General features: G+C 38.5%; 1 protein-coding gene across 4 annotated transcripts in view; it reads left to right on the forward strand.

Moving 5' to 3' along the window:
* Nucleotides 1-19701, forward strand: part of MYO16 (myosin XVI) — a 597681-nt gene that overhangs the window by 127341 nt on the left and 450639 nt on the right. For all 4 annotated transcript variants that reach the window (XM_070579270.1, XM_070579268.1, XM_070579272.1 and 1 more), the window contains exon 2: nt 18529-18792. In XM_070579270.1, the coding sequence (XP_070435371.1) occupies nt 18567-18792 (226 nt within the window). In that variant the 5' untranslated portion in view covers nt 18529-18566. The remainder of the gene's footprint in view (nt 1-18528; nt 18793-19701) is intronic.

Below are 19701 nucleotides of genomic sequence, written 5' to 3' on the forward strand. Positions count from 1 at the left end.
CCACTGGGACAATGGACAGGAGTCCTTTGGTTGTGTGGACACTGGGCAGTGTCAACGGGGAGGTGGGAGAGCAATCCAAACTGCAGTGACCTGGCCATCGTTGCAAGGGAATCACAAGTACGGAGCACTTACAAGCTTTGGCTTCTAAAAGGAAAAGAGGATAAAGGTGAATTTGTGGACAGATGTGGTTCTCAAAAAAGTTTTTTTCTTAAGATAGGAAACACTTGAATAGTTTTTAATACACTGTATCTACTTCCTCATCTTTGAACTCAAACCCATCTTTGTCTTCATACTTGCTTTCATTAACGGCTATGTATTGGGACCCTTTTTTGTTTTAAATCTTTGAGCATCGTTCAGTCTCTTGAGAAATTAAAATAATGATAACAACAAGGATAATAATGCTGATAACAATGCAGATTTAGAAGAGCTTTGACATAAAGGAAACTTTGATTTTCACCAATCTTCATAAATAAATTCATGCTAGGATAGAACCTATAATATCAAGTTTTAAGAGTGATTGTTATATGAGAATGACCCTTTTGTGCCATGCTTTGAAAGTATGTTTTCCTTTCTGAAGAGAAGACATCGTATTACTGCAGAGTCCATTTAAACGATTCTTAAACTCTTGAGCTTAAACTGACTTACATCTTCAGAAAACTAAGCGTCATTGTAGACAGTTCCATAAATATGTCATCTCTACAGATAGTTTAGTTAAAAAAGCCAATTAGGAGCTACTCTGCACTTGAAAGTAGATGGTAAAATGGAAAGGGAGATTATGACGTTGCGTGACTCGATGGTGCACTCTGAGCACTGACTCTGTTTTGTTTAGTTCATTTAGAAAAGTCGTTTGCTCATAGGAAGTGGTTGAGAGAAGAGTAAATAAAAGGCAGAGAGCTTCAGGGTCTTCTGAATATGGAAAGATGAAAGAGGCTTGAATTATTTATTATCTAGAAATGAGGAGTGACGGGACAGACAGATGCAAATTAATGAATGGTTTCGTGAAAATCAACTGGCTGCTCTTCTTCATTCAGGCTCTTAGAAGAAAAAGAGGAAGTCACTCACCCAAGTGGGCTGATAACAAGCGTGAGATTGACGTAGGATGTGCCTCTTTGTTCCTCGTGGTTTAAGAATATGAAAGTCGCTTCTGGGGAGTATCATTGAGGGGAGAAAACCATTCGAAGGTTGAATCATTTCCTAAATGTCTAGTTCATTATTCTTTACTCTGAACAACTTTACCTATTAGATTAGCTTTGGGGACTGACTTTATACCCTTCCCGCAGGGCACTCAGAAATAGAATCAGGGCAGGCCCACAGGTTGCTTCATATTCTTATGGGATCCTAGACAAGTCTTACTTCTCCCTTTTCATCTCGCCAGTGATCCATAAAGCATGTCCCCAGGGATGTACCAGCAAACTCAGTTTAGGATACACCCAGCAAAGCGTGGTGTGGCATGCTCTGCTGGTATGAACTATGATTACAAATGTAGCCAGTGTGGGTAATGGAGGCAGCACATACCATCCACAACCGTTTAGGAAGCCTTAACTGTTACTGATGGGACCACTTGGGCCCATCCTAGTGTGTCTCAACTATTTTCTAGTTTTTTTTCATCTTTGGTAAATCGCCGAACTTTTCTAGGGCTTGTTACTTGACGTCCTCATTTGAAAAATGTAGCTGATAATCTCATCCTTATTCACTTCACAGGTGTTACAGGTGTTTCTGTGAAAGTCAATCGATTCGTTAACAATCCCTCCCTTCATCCATCATCCATCCATCCATCCATCCATCCATCTCTGCAGTCAACGCTGGCTCTTTCCTGTATCCCTCCCTTACGGTGAGGGCTCATTGTGCCAGATCTAGGCAGGCAAAGAATGACTGCTCATACAACAAACCTGGTTTAGTGTTAAAACCAAACTTACATTAATAATATTGGGCACATGTTAATGACACAACAATATTTGATAAATGAAAGAGTCATCAATAATAATCAGTTCACATAATGACTGTCATTAATATTCTTTAATGAAATCATGTTTCAATAGTTTTTCTTTTTCCGGTATCTACGACAATTTTCTTATTGAAAATGACCTCTAAACCATGTATACTTCAATTTGTGCCCCATTTCCTTCTATCCTTTAGAGGCCCCAATGTGTTTCTCCACATTCAGAGATCTCCATCTTGCCTCCCCTGCCTCAGGTCTCCTTACACCACCTCCCCATCAACCCTCCCATGGAATATGGAGCGCTATCTCATTTACCTACAAGAATTCTGGGGAAAAGCCTCCAGCAACAGTTCTCCCCAGCTGTTACTCTGCAGCACAAACACACCGGGTTATGAAAGACAGATCAACAGGGATGAGGTCCCAGGGAAGATGGTAGATCAGGAGGCGAGGAGGATCGTGAGCAAGGGATATGGCCAAACGTGACAGTAGAGCTCAGCACTTCCCGTCTCACCGTGTGTACTCTATACGTCCTTGCAGGCCCGCTCTTGACCTAGGCCAGCAGCAGGAAGCTGGAGCCACAGAGAAAGCACACTCAGTGGCTGGTTTCCTGGCTCAGACTGAACAGAGCGTGAGAAGCCCTTCCACAGGGCACAGGGAGGTGAGGATTCAAGCGTGAGGCAGGAAGCCCTTCTTAGGGGTGTTTTCAAGGTCAAGTATTTACTCCCAGCCTCGCCGCAGCTCTGCCAAAGACGCAAGCTGACTGTAGGTGACCCATCTACCAGGACTCCAATTTTCCTGAATCCCGAGTTTGTGATCCCAAGTCTGCATGAGGAGAAAGTGGTGTCTCCATGAAAGGAAAGAAGAAAATTAGAACAAGGAAGGGCTTTTTCTGTTTGTTTGTTTTATTTTAGTTTGATTTTGGTGGCACATGATTCCCTGACTGTATTTAGGTTTTATCATCCATGCTTATCGGAGTGTTTAGCACTCTCGCCTTTCTGTGTTACTGAATTAATTTTGAGCACGTGTCCAACGATTTCAGAGGCACACAGATAAGCCATATAAGCCCATTTTATATTTGGAAAAACATTTTTGTTCATTTGTGATTCAAAACCAGCCAAGAAAGTGTCCTATTAAAGGGGAATATTAAAAGTTATGAAAATAAAATCTACTATACATCAAAGCGAGTCCTCATGCCTTCCTTTAATTGATGATTAACCAATTAATGTCACTCTATAGCATTTATAAATTAGCATTAGCATTATCTTGTTAAAATGTTCTGTGACTGGTATAGTCTGTCAAACGGGGACAATATTGGTTATTTTGATATGGTTTAGACATAAGCAAATGCACTCCTTTCAAAATCACGTTATAGATTTTCCTCATTTTTTCATAAAGTTTTAAAATATATACTAATTAGTCAGGGTCAGACTTGTTTCTTACCTCCATAAACCTACGGTTTAAAGAAATTATACGCTGCTGATATCTGTAAAGTATTCTAATTTCTTGCTGGATGGTTCCTACTTGGTGCACTGCCAGTTAACACCGTGAATACACATACTGCTGCATATCAATTAATTAACTGATGGATAGTAATCATAGCTATACACACACATCTGTTTGTCTTTCTTCCCAAGTCTGGGTCGTGTCCTCTTTTTACTAAGGGTGCCTCCTTTACTCCAGTCACCGCAGTTTAAAAGTTCAGAGGCACTTCACACTTTGCTTTCGGCCTCCGCTCTCTTCCCTGTAACACACCTGGAGTCAATCACTCCCTCTGATGCCCCGCTCCCGTTCAGACCTTCATAAGCTTAGGCCTGAACTAGTGGGTAGCATCTTGACGGTGCTCCCTCCTGTGTGGCTTCCATCCAGGCTACTAGAGAAGCCACCAGATTTTCCAGAGTCCACTATTTTGATTGTAATGCTGTTTACAAATCTTTGGTGGCTCCCTGCGGCAGACCGAAAAATGGTAAAACTATTTTCACTCCCTCAGAAATATTCTGACTCCGTTCTTGTTTTAGTTTCATTTCTAACTTTTTACCTTTAGGTATCCTTCTGTCAAACTGAACTTAAATACTCCCAATTTTTCTGTGATTGCTGCAATTCTTCTTTTTTTTTCTCAATTTAAAATTGAGAAATGTTTTCTTATCTTTGAATTTCAAAATTTTACCTGTTATCAAATTTCAGGTCAAATGCCATGAAATCATACTTAACCTTCTCCAAGTACTAAATTCCTCTTCTGAGTTAACTTAGCGCTTTATCTATTCATCTCCTTTGGAGCTAGATATATTTAGGTGACTATCCTCTCCTTCTTTTTTTAAAGATTGGCACCTGCACTAACATCTGTTGCCAATCTATTTTTTTCTCCTTCTTCTCCCCAAAGCCCCCCAGTACATAGTCATGTATTCTAGTCGTGAGGGCCTCTGGTTGTGCTATGTGGGACACTGCCTCAGCATGGCCTGATGAGTGGTGCTATGTCTGGGCCAGGAAATGCTGGGCCACAGAAGCAGAGCGTGCAAACTTAACCACTCGGCCACGGGCTGTCCCCATGACTATTCTCTTTATCTTAGTTAGTAAACAATATGAGTGCAGAGGAATGAATGGTTAAACTTGTAACCATCAAATGTATAATACTAAACTTTGCACATAGAAAGTTCTTAATAATACATTTGAATGAGTGAATGAATGAATCACTGAGTCCTTGAACATGGCAGCCCCCTTGATGTGCTCTGTAGGTGCACCTATGAGCAGAACTTGAGCTGGTCCCTCCCTTCGTGGGGTGTATGGTCTATGGGGAGGAGAGAAGGAAAGGACGTTGACTAAAGTATCCCTTTAATCATGAGAACATAATTTCACAATGGGAAACACTTTTGCATCAATTTGTCGGGCATATTCATATGGAAAAATTAAAATTCAAGAATTAGAATCATTAGGCTCTAATGGCATAAGAAGGGTTAAACTGAACTTTCATGCTCTAGGAATATGCTTTCTGGATCTGTCGTGTTAGCACTCTCTGGGAATCGTCAGTGTGGCATGTGCCGTGTGAGAAAGCACGGAATACTGAGTTTCATTGTGCCTCAACTTTTTCTTGTGTATATGAATTCTCAACTATATGGTTATATCTTTGTGACTGGGGACTTTAACTTTTACCTTTTTTATTTTTGTGTTTTGCTGAGGAAGATTGTCCCTGAGCTAACATCTGTGCCAATCTTCCTCTATTTTGTATGTGGGTCACTGCCACAGCCTGGCCAGCAACAAGTAGTGTAGGTCTGTACCCAGGAACTGAAGCTAGGCCTCTGAAGCAGAGCACACTGAACTTAACCACTAAGCCATGGAGCCAGCCCCCTAACTTCTACCTTTTTATGTCTTAGTTCCTAGCCGTGTGGATAGAAGGCATTCAATGAATACTTTGTTTACTGAGAATTGACTGATTAGAGGGAATTTTTGGTCTCCATCTTAAGCACAGCACATATGGAACACATACCATGAAGCTTTCTGAAATTTGGAAATGTCTTATTTTAAAATAAATAATATGTAATAAATAGTCAGTGAAATGTAAAAGTTTAAACCTTTCTTCTACTTGTGGAACTCAGCTATATGTTCACGGCAGAAGAGAAATAAAGTAGATGTGCTAAAGGGATGTATCCTTTATCAGAAAAAAAGAAAAGATTACCATGGACTTGTAGGTTATATGAGTCACTTGGTTGCCATTGACAGAAAATCAGCTCATAATGGTTATTGGCTTTCATATCTGGAAAATGGCCCTCATACCTTGAAAGTCTACTTTCCATTGACTTCAGGTACTGCTGGATCTGGGCTCTGGGGATTTTAACTGGATATTATTTTCACTGTCTCTGTCTCTCTGTCACTGTTTCTGCCTCTCTCTCATCTCAGAAGATATGAGCCTTGATAGCACATGCCTACATCCCAGTGGATTGATATTAAAACAACAAGACAGGGTCTATTTTTTTCTCCCTACGTCCACCTATCAAATCTCGTGGAAGGTTTCTGAATTTTCCCTACTAGGATTATATCCCCACATGAGGACCAGTCATTGATCCTCAAGGTATGGGCCAGTATGATGGCTCAACTTAGGTCAAATTTCCAGCCCTGCAGGCATTTCACTTGGGCATCCTTCTTTTTTTTTTTTTTTTTTTAAGATTTTATTTTTTCCTTTTTCTCCCCAAAGCCCCCCGGTACATAGTTGTGTATTCTTCGTTGTGGGTCCTTCTAGTTGTGGCATGTGGGACGCTGCCTCAGCGTGGTCTGATGAGCAGTGCCATGTCCGCGCCCAGGATTCGAACCAACGAAACACTGGGCCGCCTGCAGCGGAGCACGCGAACTTAACCACTCGGCCACGGGGCCAGCCCCTTGGGCATCCTTCTTAATAACCCCACTAGGATCACATGAAGTGCTAGAGGAAAGGGATTCCCAGAAGGAGGGTGCTTCTGGAGAAATTAATAGGCCACTCTAGGTAGTTAATGATGGTTTCAAATTCCATATAATGGAGTAGCAGGAAGACACGAATGAAGATGGAAGTTATGTAAAAGGCTGGTCTTTTTGTGTGGGGCCCTAATTAGTAGTAATCCTTTGTGGGCAAGGTGGAGCCTATTGATGGGCTTGTAGATTTTGGCTACTTTTGTTTACTATACCATTGTTCTGGGTTACTATTAAGACAAAGTATTTTTGAAGTTTTCCCAGCAGAGTGGAGTGGTGAAGGATGAAAGCCAAAGGTGTTTAATGCAATAATTAAGACTTGAGATAAGGAGTGTCCTTATGTTGGACGTAGGGGTGCTTATCCGTGAATTGTACTTTTTGTTCTGACATTGAGTCCTAAATTGACCTTGAAGAACATCTTTTATCTGAATATGTCTTACAAACTGATGCAAAGGGCAATGGAAATCCTTTAAAAACACAAGCTATAACCTAGAAAGTTTCTTAACCTAGAAAGTATAATAGAAATTTCAACATCTGACTTTTCCCTAAATTTTTTCCTTTACAAAAAGAAAGGGAGACAAAAAGACTCTATATAGCCAAAATTAAATATTAAGTGGGAAATTCAATTTTGTGTCAGCCCATTTGAGGACTGAAATATTTTATATCAAAATAATGTCAAATGCCAAATATTTTATGTGAAGGTAACATTTTAAATTAAATGTTTTACAAGATTAGGAAAATGATGAAATTTTAAAAAAAATTTACTTACAGCTGTGAAATTAGAGTTGCATGGATAGATATACACAAGCTTTCAAATTAAAAAAAAATACAGGAATTTAAAGAGGAGCTGTAAATGTAAAGCCTGTGCTCGCTGGTCGTGTACTTGAAATACTCAGCGCTCATTTGACAGTGTTGCTTCAGGACGCAGACTGAAGGCATCCAGGAAGCTGCATGACTGACTGGTGGGGTCACGCAGCCAGTCATGGCTTCTGTTTCCTTAGGAGGGAACTGGTGTGTTGAAACTCGCGGGGACCCCATTCTGAGACAATCTGAACACCGGGGAATTTGCCTGTTGAAAACACAGTCTGGCAGCAATAGAGTGAGCTGAGTCTTTTGCAACCAGAAGTGAAGATGGTGACTGAGGATGAGATGTGTGGATGTGGATTCAGAGAGAAGAGTATTTGAAGTTGGAAGGTCCAAAATGTCTATTTGGGGCAGAGGGTCTAAGTCTATCTTACTGAGTGTGAACTGGAAGAGAGCTTTTCTCTTGAGCCACCCGGGAATCCAGCTTGTCCGAGCCTGTCTTAATTCCATAGCATCACCCTCTTTTGTAAGCGACAGGCCAGCAATTGCAGTTCCAAATCTTGGAGACACCCCTAGTGGGAGCCTGGTGTTTAGAAAGGCAGGGGTATTCAGGAAAAGACAGGGTTTGATTTCAGCCATATGGCATGCCAACCGAAGCATCTGAGAATAGCCATCAGCAGGCAGTTCTGATCTTGAAGGGGCTAGATTTCTCCAGAGGAATTCTCATTGAGTGTGATTCTAATGAGATAAAAGCTAATTGATATCCTGAGGTGGGGCTGCAAGTCACCAAGCTCTGCAGATCCTGAATGTGCCTGTTTTGTCTCTGAAAATGAGCCTGGTCATTCAGTGTTCTACATATCCAGGTAAATCATTGTGCGGGGCATTAGCCCATGGATGTGATTTTGGAACCACCTATGACACAGGACAAAGCATTCATGACGTGGTGCCCTCTATCAACCATAGATTTAATTAGACATGTGGGTCCATTTGGCTAATTAGCCAGGAACGTCACCTCAAGGTGACAATCTTCAGTTTTATTGTTACCCTGAAACAAAACCTAAAAAGAATTAGGACTATAAATCTATATCCACTGGAAAGCTATTTATCACAATCAAATCACTTGTTATTAAATAAATATTATAAGGAAAATATTAAACATAGAAAAGTATAGATTGATATGTAAAAAATAAATATACTTTAGAGTATGCCGTAATTTTTATGTCATGTGTATTTGTTTTATTTCCATTTTAATTTAAAAAGAAGACATTTGTCACATTCTTTTATTAGAGAAGCATGCCTTAATAATTGGATGGAAACCCAAGAAACACTTACTTGATACATAAATTAAAAAATTTAAAGACAGTAAAATAGCGAAATGAAAAATATTGTTGGCTTTCCTGAGAAGAATTCAAATTATTTAAGTTTATTTCTTCATTTTTTGGTCAAGTGTTTCAATGCAGGATTATATGAAACAGGCATTGTGGATCTAATTCCTGAGACTTTTGAGGGCATAACATCAATATCTTCCCCAAATGTAATTTGTATTTCTTTGTATGATTTTTTACTCTGTAAAGAGGGATATGGCCCTGCAGCTTGATTACAAGGATGTTAAAATCTAGCACTTTTTAAAGACTTCAATGCTGACGGAGGATTTTTTTTAAGGCTCTGAGGGAGTATGTTGAAGCTGATTATACTGTTGTCTTTGGAAATCCTCGTTGTTCTTTGTTTCGTTGTTGCTGTATGTGCAGTAAAAAATAACTCTGAAAGCACAGTATAACAATTGATTCTGAGGATAAAACCTCTGCTAGGAGAGTCATTGGGTGCATGGATATAAATGTGTGTGTCTGTACACACGCATGCACGCATGCGTGTGCTTCACCTGTGTGTAAGCTTCCTAATTTCCTCCCTGGACAACTAACTTCTGGCCACTTCGAGTTCACAGCAAGCATTTTAATAAAGTGGGATAAACAATAAATTTGCAGCTACACTTTTCATGAAGTACTTAAACTATGTATATATGTTTTTAAAACCCCTGTGATGCAGCCTCTTGTGTCTTATTCTTTTCTTTAATCCCACTTTTTTTCTTGTGGTAAAACACATAAAATTTACTAAGTTAACCATTCTTGTGTGTACAGTTGAGGCAGTTAAACATATTCACATTGTTGTGACACAGATCTCAGAACTTTCCATCTTTAAAATCTGACACTCTGTACTCATTATACAGCAACTACCCCTTTCTCCCTCTCTCCAGCCCCTGGGAACCACCCTTCTAGTTTGTTTCTATGAATCTGACTACCTTAGACTCCTTATATAAGTGGAATCATACAGCATCTGTCTTTTTGTGACCGGCTTATTTCCTTTAGCGTGTCCGCAAGAGACATCCATGTTATAGCATGGATAGGATTTTCTTCCTTTTTTGAGGCTGATTAATATTCCATTGTGTGTATATTCCACATTTTGTTTATCCATTCGTCCCTCTGTGACATTTAGGGCGCCTTCACTTTTTGGCCATTTTGAGCTATGCTGCAGTGAACATAGGTGTGCAAATATCTCTTTGAGATCCTGCTTTCATTTCTTTCAGACAGACACCAGAAATTGGACTGTTGGATCCTACGGTAGTTTTATTTGTAATTTTTTAAGGAACCTCTATACTGTTTCCCATACTGGTTTTACCATTTTACGATCCCACCAGCAGTGCAAAGGGTTTCCAATTTCTCCACATCCTCATCAACAAGTCTTATTTTCTGGGTGTTTTTTTGTTTGTTTGTATTTTGGTAAGAGTCATTGCTAATAGCCGTGAGGGTGATGGCTCATTGTAGAAATGTTTATTCAAGTCCTTTGCCTGTTTTTAAATTTGGTTATTTGATTTTTGTTGTGGTTGAGTTGTAGGACTTCTTTGTATATTCTGGATATTAACCCCTTATTAGATATGGGATTTACAAATATTCTCTCCCATTCCGTGGGCTGCCTTTTCACTCTGTTGATTGCGTTCTTTGATGCATAAAAGTTTTCGAGTTAGTCCAGTTTGTCTGCTTTTGCTTCTGTTGCCTGTGCTTTCGGTGTCATATCCAAAAAATCAGAGCCAAGTCAAATGTCATGAAACTTTTATGTTTTCCTCCATGATTTTTATAGTTTTAGGCCATAAGTATATGGCTTTAATGAATTTTCAGTTAATTTTTGCATATGCTGGAAGATAGGGTCCAACTTCACTCTTTTGCATATGTCATCTTATTTCTTGTGCTGTTATTTTCAGGTTTTGAAAACGTACATCATTAAATATGTTCAGTTTGTATAAATTTTGCATCTATGAAAAAAAACCTTCCCTTTGAAGTAAATCATGACAATTAAAAGAAAATTTAAATAAATGTATATAATCTTATGTATCTTAGATTGTGTCGCCTAGAAGCAGAGTCTGAGAGGGAAATTCAGGAGTGCATGACAATATAGAGAGGGAATGCTCATCAGGGAAAATGCATAGGGAGTTAGAGAAGCAGGGAATAGAACAGAAAAAAGTAGAAAAACAATGTATTCTTTGGTGAGGTCTATACTCATCCTGATTCAATTTGCTCTGGGGTGAAAATCATACCATAAAGTTGTCTCCTCTTGAGTCAAGGGGACATATTTTTGTACCTCTGTGTGGGTCATCAGTGACTGTGACTTAAGGTGTATGAGCAGAGTCTCCCACTCCTGGGGAGACTGGCCTAGCTGGAAATTCTCCAGAGGGAACGGCTCTGAATCCTTATGGGCCAGCACTCAGTGTATCTGGGGACCAGTGCTTCAGCCAGTAAAGGGGCTCTGAGCAGGGCGTCAGGGTCCACTAACTAATACACGCAACATTTGAAGTCTGTAAGAGAAAGCATTCCCGAAGTTGCCAATACAAGCTGACATATGATTTATCCTCATGGATTCAGATAACTATCCATTCTTGCTGATAAATGATAAAGTATGCTATCTTTCCCTTCATAGGGAAAATTGTAACATTTATTTTTATTTCATTCTGATGATTCATTTTTCTTTTGGAGAAATAGGTCAATAAGGCATTTATTTCTAGTCATGCCTAGATATATGTTGAGCATTTTACCCGAGTCCACTCCATTCCCAGGCTTTTCAGGTCTACTCACGAAGGACAAAAACATTTCCACTAATAATAAAAAAATAATCACTCAAGAAAAACAGGCACTGTATCCTAATTTTCTTGTTTGTCTTCTTGTTGGTGCTCCATGGTGACCGCCAACTTGTCACTGGGCAGCGGCCTAACAATGTTCCAGGAGAGATTCCTCTGACACGCTTGCCTGCGGAGGGAACTTTTCTCATGCTTGCGTCTGAAGTTTGCTATTTGCCTTCGCCTCAGCACATCTGAAACCATCCTGAATGGTCTTGATGAGCCACATAATCACACCTAGAAATGTTACCACATAATGTAGATATTTAAAAAGCTGGCGAACTGTTTTCCTGACTAGCTGTACTGTTTTACATTCCCACTAGCAATGGTGAGAGGTCCGGTTTCTCCACGTCCTCACCAGTATTTAATATTGTCACAAGTGTTATTTTAATTTTAACTCTTCTAACACATGTGTAGAGAGATGTCATCATGATTTTAACTTACATTTCCCTAACGGCTAGTGATGTTGGACACCTTCTCATGTATTTATTTGTCATCTATTTATGTCAGTAACATGTCTCTTCATGTCTTTTTCCCATTTTTTAATTGGATTGTTTGTTTTTTTACTGTTGAGTTTTGAGTTCTTTGTATATTCTACATACGATTCTTTTGTCAGATATATGGTTTGCAAGAACTTTCCCCGAGCCTGTAGCTTTTCTCTTTATCCTCTTAATGGGTCTTTCTACACGGCAAAGGTTTTATTTCAATAGAGTCCAGTTTATCAATGACTTTTTCTGAACCATGTTTTGGTGTCGAGCCTAAGAATGCTAGGTCTCAAAAATGTTCTCCTACATTCTTCTAAAAGTGTCCTAGTTTTGTGCTTTACGTTTAAATCTCTGATCCATTTGGGGTTAATCTTTGTATAAGGAGTGAAGCTTCGGTCGAGGTTCATTTCTTTCCTTATGGCTGTTCACTTGCTCCAGCATCATTTGTTGAAAGGACTTCTCCTTGACCTGCTTTTGCACCTTGTCAGGAACCAGTTGGCTGCATTTGTGGGCACCTGTTTCTAGGTCTCTGTTCTGTCCCACTGATCTAAGTGTTTATTCTACCAACGCCACAGGTAGAAAATACTGAAGACAGAAGTTGACGAAATAGACTTCTTTCCTTCAGTAATAAGGGAGGATTGTTTACAAAGTGGGTTTTTGTTACTCCTAATCTTTTTCATTGCATGCTAGATTATTTCATATTTGTTTATTTTTAGCTACAACATTTTTTAAGAGGTTTCTAGGATACACATCTTGGTTGTAGGAGAGATACATCTTAGATATAATGAAGTATTTCCAATTTGCACTTTAATAGCCATGTTACAACGTTTATCAACTTTGTCAATCAAATGAGTGTGAAATATGTTAATATTTTTTATATACCTTAGTGAGGCTGCACATCTGTTGTTAGGTGTGAAAATGTAGCTTCCATCTTCTCTGTGAATATCGACTTGTGTTGAGCAACATTCTGGACCATCATTTCTAACAGCTGAGTCCTAGAGTGTGTGGTCTTTCTATACAGATAACAGTGTTTACAATGATAACTGAATTTTTTCTTGCTCCTACTCATATTTTATGGCCTTTATTTTTTCCCCTTTTTTTCTAGGCTGACTAAAACCTTTATTTTGAGGTAGAATGGAGGGAATGATAGAGGGCCTTCCTTTTCTAAATTTGAAACAGTTTAAAGTAGTGATTGACATTCACAGATCTAAAATTAGCCATCCTTTCATTTCACTAACAACTTGCACACTCCTGGGTTCATTTTCCTCATCTACATGTAGGCTATTTGCACTCATATTTATACTTTTGTGTATATTTATTGTATTTATAAATGAGATTTATATTAAATATTTACAAATATTAAATATCTACAAATATCAAATATTTACAAATATTCATTGCATTTATGAGTGAGATTGACCTGTAACACCCTTTTTTGTGGTGTCCTCACTTGATTTTGGTATCAAGGGTATGCTAGTCTCAGAAAATGGGTTGAGACAATTTCCATTTGTTTCTACTCTCTAGAAGAATTGGGGGAAATGCAAGTATCTACTCCTAACACACATGTAAAATTATTTGGTCTGTGTTTTTTTTGTCAGTTTGTTTAGTTTTTTCTTTTTGGTGATTAAATTTTTAACAATTAATTTAATATAAGATTATAAATCTATTTAAGTTTTCTATTTCTTCTTGAGATACTTGCAGCAAGTTATATTTTCCTAGATGTTGTCCATTTCTCATGTCTTTCTTCCTCTTTGTTCTTTCCTTATTTCATTATATCCTCATTTTATTATTTTCCCCTTTCTTTTTTTGTTGGGCTTCCTTTATTGTTCTTTTCTAACTATGAATCAGGTACTTTGCTCATTGATTCTAAGATTCTAATATAAACATTTAATGCTATAAATTCATTTCTATGAATATTTTAGTTTTATCCATGAAATTTTGATGTGGACTTGCTTTCGTCAGTGATTAGTTCTGAAAGCTCATTATTTCTATTATGTTTTTGTCCTTAAACTATGCTTTATTTAGGATTAGCTTTTTAAGTTTCTGGACATATTGGGAGGTTTGGTTCTACTTCTATAGTTGATATCCAGTTCTCAACTGTGTTAAGAAAATATCTGTGTAATTTCAGTTCTCCAGTATTTGTTGAAATTTGCTTTGCTTTTTGGCCTACGCCACAGTTAATTTCATAAATCATCCATGAATTCTTGAAAAAAGCTTTTTCCCTGAAAATTGGGTGCAAGTTTCTATAAATGTGCTTTAGATCAAATTATCTACGCTCTTGCTAACTTTTTTGCCTGTTTACTCTAGCAATCATGGAGAGATGTGCATAAAAATCTCCCACATTGAGTGTGCCATGGCCACATGAAGATTTTCATTCTAACTGAGATGAAGCCATTTCTGGCAGTTGTGCTACAGAATAATTTCAGGAGTTCATTTCCTTAGTTCCCTTTCCCCGTAACTTTACTCTTTATCTTTCTACTTTGCTACAGTATATAGTCCTGAGGTCATGGCACATGTGTAGGGTCCTCCAAAACCAAAGCATGGGGCTACTAATGTTTTTACTAGATGGTACATATTTATTTCTTAACAGAGATCTTTGCCTTTTCCTTTATGCATTTTGTTTGCTGGCTCTCAATTTTTGTCATATGGAGAAGCACATTTGCTGCGCAGGGACTTCTGGCTATGGTAGATGTCTATACATTTTTATCAGGAATTGTAGGATAGTGCTATATATATGATGCCCCTCCCCCCAAGAAAAGAGTAAAATTGTCCATCTAGAAATCCAGTGCAATGATAAACTTGGCTACACTGTGTCAGGCCAGATGGTGTGAGGAAGAACAACCAGACAACAAGTATGGTATCATTGTACCTGTCTGTAAGGGCAGAAGTATAAAGCATTTATCGACTGTAGGTTGAGTGCTGGATCAGCTCCTAGTAAGACACATGATATTCCTGCCAGCAATCTAATAGTTAATTTTTGCTCAGATAAAAAGTTAAGATAAGGGCTGACAGGTGAATGTGCTCTTCCAAGCAGTGATGGGAAGACCAAGGTGCCATTATGCTGTGACCTCCCTTGGTATGTGTATGAAATAAACAATTTCATTCAACAAGAACAACAACAAAATATTGAATACTTACTATTCCAGATGCTGAGAATAAGCAGTGGATAAAACAGCCCAAGTTCCTGCGTTTACAGGGCTTACAAGTAAACAAGAAAATATATGGTATAAGCATTTTAGTCAGCAGCATTTGTGTAGATTTGAGGATAATACGTGTTCTATGGATCAGCTATGTCACATCTGTGTGCTGCGATCAATCTATAAGACAGCACACTAAAAATAACAGAGTTATGGGAAACAGTTTCCAGGCAGTCTACTCAAAACTTTAGAACTTTGTCAAAGGGCTCTAAGAATAACAGTACTTAGTACGGCAGGTGATAATGTGCACAGCCTGGGCAGGGTGTGGTTAAGGCTGCAAGAGAGTGAGTCTGAGCTGGCCAGGTTGTTTGCTCCCCTGGAATGAGTCCTGGGCAGGCCCTCGTTTCCAATAGTCATGAAGTAGGGTTGATGGGTTCTGCCTGCCCAGGTACTGAAATGAGGGCTCTTCCCCATAAAGACTGTAATTCCTTCCCACTATTGCGGCTTTCTTTGCCTGCAAGAAAAACCCACATGAACTAGCACAACTGCAGTGTTGCACGGCCCTCATTCTCACGATGACGTATAGGTAATTAGTGTTACAAAGACACATGTTGTAGTGAAACAGAGCATGTTTTCGTTGTTGTAGCAGAGATTGACTAGCTGAAACCAGTTTTTTCTTCTCCTTAGCTACATGAGTAGACGTCATTTTTGAGCTTCCCAGGCCTGGCTTAGGAAATATGCCCGAGTGTTTGATCATGTTCAGTCCCTTCTGTTGGCTTGATGCCTTGGAGCATGGCAGCTGTAGAAGCCACATACCAAGGATGGCCACAGCATAATGGTGCCTTGGTCCTGCCACTGCTGCCTGGAAGAGCACGTTCACCAGTCAGCCCTTATCTTAACTTTTTATCTGAGCAAAAATTAACTTCTGTTGTGTGTAGCCTGATATTTTGGTGTTATATTTTACAAAAATTGACGTTCCCCTAACATAGGTTGCTGTTGCTGAGAAGTTATTTTTTTCCACAGTGTTAAATTGTAATCAAAGTAACAATAAAATTATCATAGAATTTTGAATGATAAGACTACACCCTTACTGTCCTGAGTGGGGTCCTGGTAAATTTTTAACTGTCAGCTCTGGCGAGGTGGGAATGGAATCTTTGATTTGTTGTGTTTGTCTGTTTTCATGGCACACTCTCAGCATGGCCAATTTCAAGCTATCAATGTGATGTCACTAAACACAGAGATGGGAAGAGATGCTCTCCTGAGTCAGTGCAGGCCGATTCAGAATACCACTGCATCTACCCCACCTGGGAGAATCAAAATTTTACGTGCTTCAGAAACAACAAATACTCAGGAAAAGATATTCCAGAGAGATTTCCAAGACGTGACTGAAGCAGACAGCATCAAGAATTACCCACTTCTCATGAGAAAATAACTATACATATGTAATAATCTTTGCTCAGGATGTTTAACTGATTTAACCAAGTTGTAATTTGAGTCACTATAGGAAGTAGATAAGGAACCATATGCTTTAAATGACAAAAAGGAAGTCACAGTGCCCAATACATTTTCAGAATATAAAATAAATCAAAGTTTAGACCATTAAAAATCAAAGCATGGAGAATTATTTAACAAGAAAATATGTTAAGAATCAATATTTTATTCATGGGGGATTTGAAATTTAACAGCTTGGCTTCTGATTTGCCAAATCCTAAGGGAATTAATTTACGAACAACCCTCAGCAGTCTTTTCTGACAGCCTGAGAGGGCTGCTCAATGAATCATGAGCTGTCACTGAAGACTCCTTAAAAGTTAATTGAAAATTTCACCATGGGATCTTTCCTAAGAGCTACAGATGAGAGGACTGTTGTGTTTATTAGATTATCCTGTGCCTCGGACTGCATGCTAATCAGCACGTGACACTCTGCAATGTCACTGGTTTTACTTCTTTAGGTTTTTCAGTGGCTCCGATGATTCCCTGGGCATCCACTGACAAACCAGAGCAGTCACAGGAGTCACAGTGTCACAGCATCAAAGTCAATAAATCAAACCTGGTGCAGTGTTCTAAACAGAGTTGAAAGCAGAAGGTATTTCCTGTCCATTATTAATAAGCTCTCAGATAATCTGTTTGTGGTAGCGATCATGGCTTTTAGCAAACGTACTCTAGAGCAATGTGTCATTATTTCAGAATCACTGTCATCACTTTGTGTTTAGGTCACTGGAAAGGGAACATTCTATGTGTAATTACTTGATACTTCTAACATCATTCTTACAAATACTTATGAAGAGTGTTACGAAAACATGTGATTCTAAAATGTCGTCAAATGCTAAGAAACTAAACAAAATTCCCCAACACGACTTCTCTCCCCACCTCCCTTATATATATTACGTATCTGGCCATAGAGGATCACCGTCTTTGATTTTGTTTTTGTCTTGAGCCTTTATGGAACATTACTTGCAACAGAAGGACTGTCATGCCTGGTGATTGTGAAATAAAGCTTTGCAAATTATCCAGTGAAACAGAAGTGGAAATAATATTGTCACCACTTGTTGTCCTTTGAAAGGAATAGGGCACCTTTCCAGAGGTGAAGTAGCCCCTTACTGCATGATCTTTCCAGATCAGCCACATTTTTTGGATGCATGGTTACTCTTACTGCTTGAGACTTACAGCATAAATATGTTAAGAGAAACACATATAAACACTTATCTGAACCCGTATTTGTGAGCCAGTTTCTAGAATTTTCAGGCTCTAACATTAATTTTCAGCCAATAGCAAAATTTTAACCTCATGGCAAATATCCGAGTTTGTGCAATTTCATTACAGATGTTTTGAGTGGCGTTTGTAGGAAAAAGCATCTTGAAAGGTAGTGCGTATTTTCAGTGTCAGGACAGAGAACTCAGTTTGTCAATCTCTGTAAGACAAAGACCACAACAGCAATATGGTATCCATGATATTCAGAAAAATCTCTGTTCTCGCTCTCAATCTTTATATGTAACCATCTTTAGATATCTTAGAAATGAAAGTCACTGATCGCACGGAGAAGTATTTAGCATTAAATTGGTGGAAAATGATCACTGTGTCATATAAACAATTGATAGCATACATACATTGTGTTAAATTGGATTAGCAGAATCATCATGATACGCAAACCTAATTTTATAAGTGTTCTCAAAGACTTGGAATGACTTTCTGCCAAAATTTCACACGCAAAGTTTAGTCAGAATTATTCAATGAAATGAAGGAGCTCAACACAGTGGTAAAACATTTAGGCCTTTGGGAGGATTTAAAGAAATAGGAAAGGATGTACTGTTAGTAATTATGTTGAGTAAAACCACATATCTATATCTAATTCTATTCTTTGCTTTATTACTATGCAATCTTGAGTAAGACATCGACTCTCTTTGCTTTTCACCCAGTCTGTAGAGGGGGCTTCACCTTTGTCTGTCAATCACAAAGAGGATTGAATGAGAGTCTGCTTGTGTGATGGGTGATAGAAAATCAGCCGTGCTCTGTAGTGCTGCGATCATGGTTGGAGTCGTAGGTCTGGTAACTTTTCCATTGCGTTTCTTTCAGGTTGCTTTCAGCTATGTAACGTTTTTCGATCCCATGAAATGGAAATTGACCAGTGTTTGCTGGAGTCCCTTCCCCTTGGGCAACGGCAGCGGCTGGTGAAACGCATGCGCTGTGAACAGATCAAAGCCTACTATGAACGAGAAAAGGCTTTTCAGAAGCAAGAAGGGTTCCTGAAGAAGCTGAAGCATGGGAAGAATCAGAAGGTTCATTTTAACCTTGCTGACATGATACAGGATGCAATTATCCACCACGATGACAAAGAAGGTACATGACAAAAAGAAAAAATGTTTCCGATGTGGTTTTCATGTTTTTTGCTTGTTTTCTTGGTGGCATAATGGGGGATAGAATTTCTTTTAAATATTAGAGGCTTTCTTTTAACTGCTTGAAATAAGGAAAAAAATACTCTTTCTAATGAACACTGTTAAAAGTCTCAAGTTTCCTAGTAAAAGTGAAAAAATGCAAAATTTTGATAAAATTGTTATGTATTTCTTTTAAGGAATTACCTACCTGAAAAGTAAGTGATTCTCTTTCAAATTGTTGATTTAAATTGTTAATGAAGGGTTTTTTCCAATGAAATTTTTAACTTTGATAATGAGATTGTGTTGCAAAATTTGGTGATTGTTATCCCATTTATGGATAGATATGGTAGTAAAGATTTGGTAGTAAAGTCCCAAACCTCTCAAGATTTGAGTCAATTCATTTACCTCTTAAAGTTCGCTGGCTTATAGCATCACATTTTACTAAGGATACTCAATCCAAATTTCAGTTGTCTTTACAAGACTATTGTTTCACACCGTTCATGTATTTTTGTGTATGAATTTTTCTATTTTTGTTTTTAGAATCTACCTTCCAATGTTCTAAAGTGAGAAAACTTTCCAGCTGTAGGTATAAGTGTAGAAACTTCAAAGAAGCAAAAGAAATTAATTTACCTTCATTGCCTCTAAAACCAGTAGTTGAATTAATCTAAAACAGGCATGTAGAGAGTAAAGACCCACATTCCATGAACCAGATTTCAAAATCAAAATCTCTTGTCAATGCAAATAATCCATAGCCAATCCACAAATGAAAATTGGGATGAGTTTATTCTGAGCCAAATGTGAGGACCATGTAGCCCAGGGCCTTCCTTCCCTAAGGAAGGAAGGGTGTACAGAGTGGTTATATACCTTCAAAGAG

The sequence above is a fragment of the Equus przewalskii genome, chromosome 16 (genome assembly GCF_037783145.1).
Source record: "Equus przewalskii isolate Varuska chromosome 16, EquPr2, whole genome shotgun sequence".
In the NCBI taxonomy this organism is placed as follows: domain Eukaryota; kingdom Metazoa; phylum Chordata; class Mammalia; order Perissodactyla; family Equidae; genus Equus; species Equus przewalskii.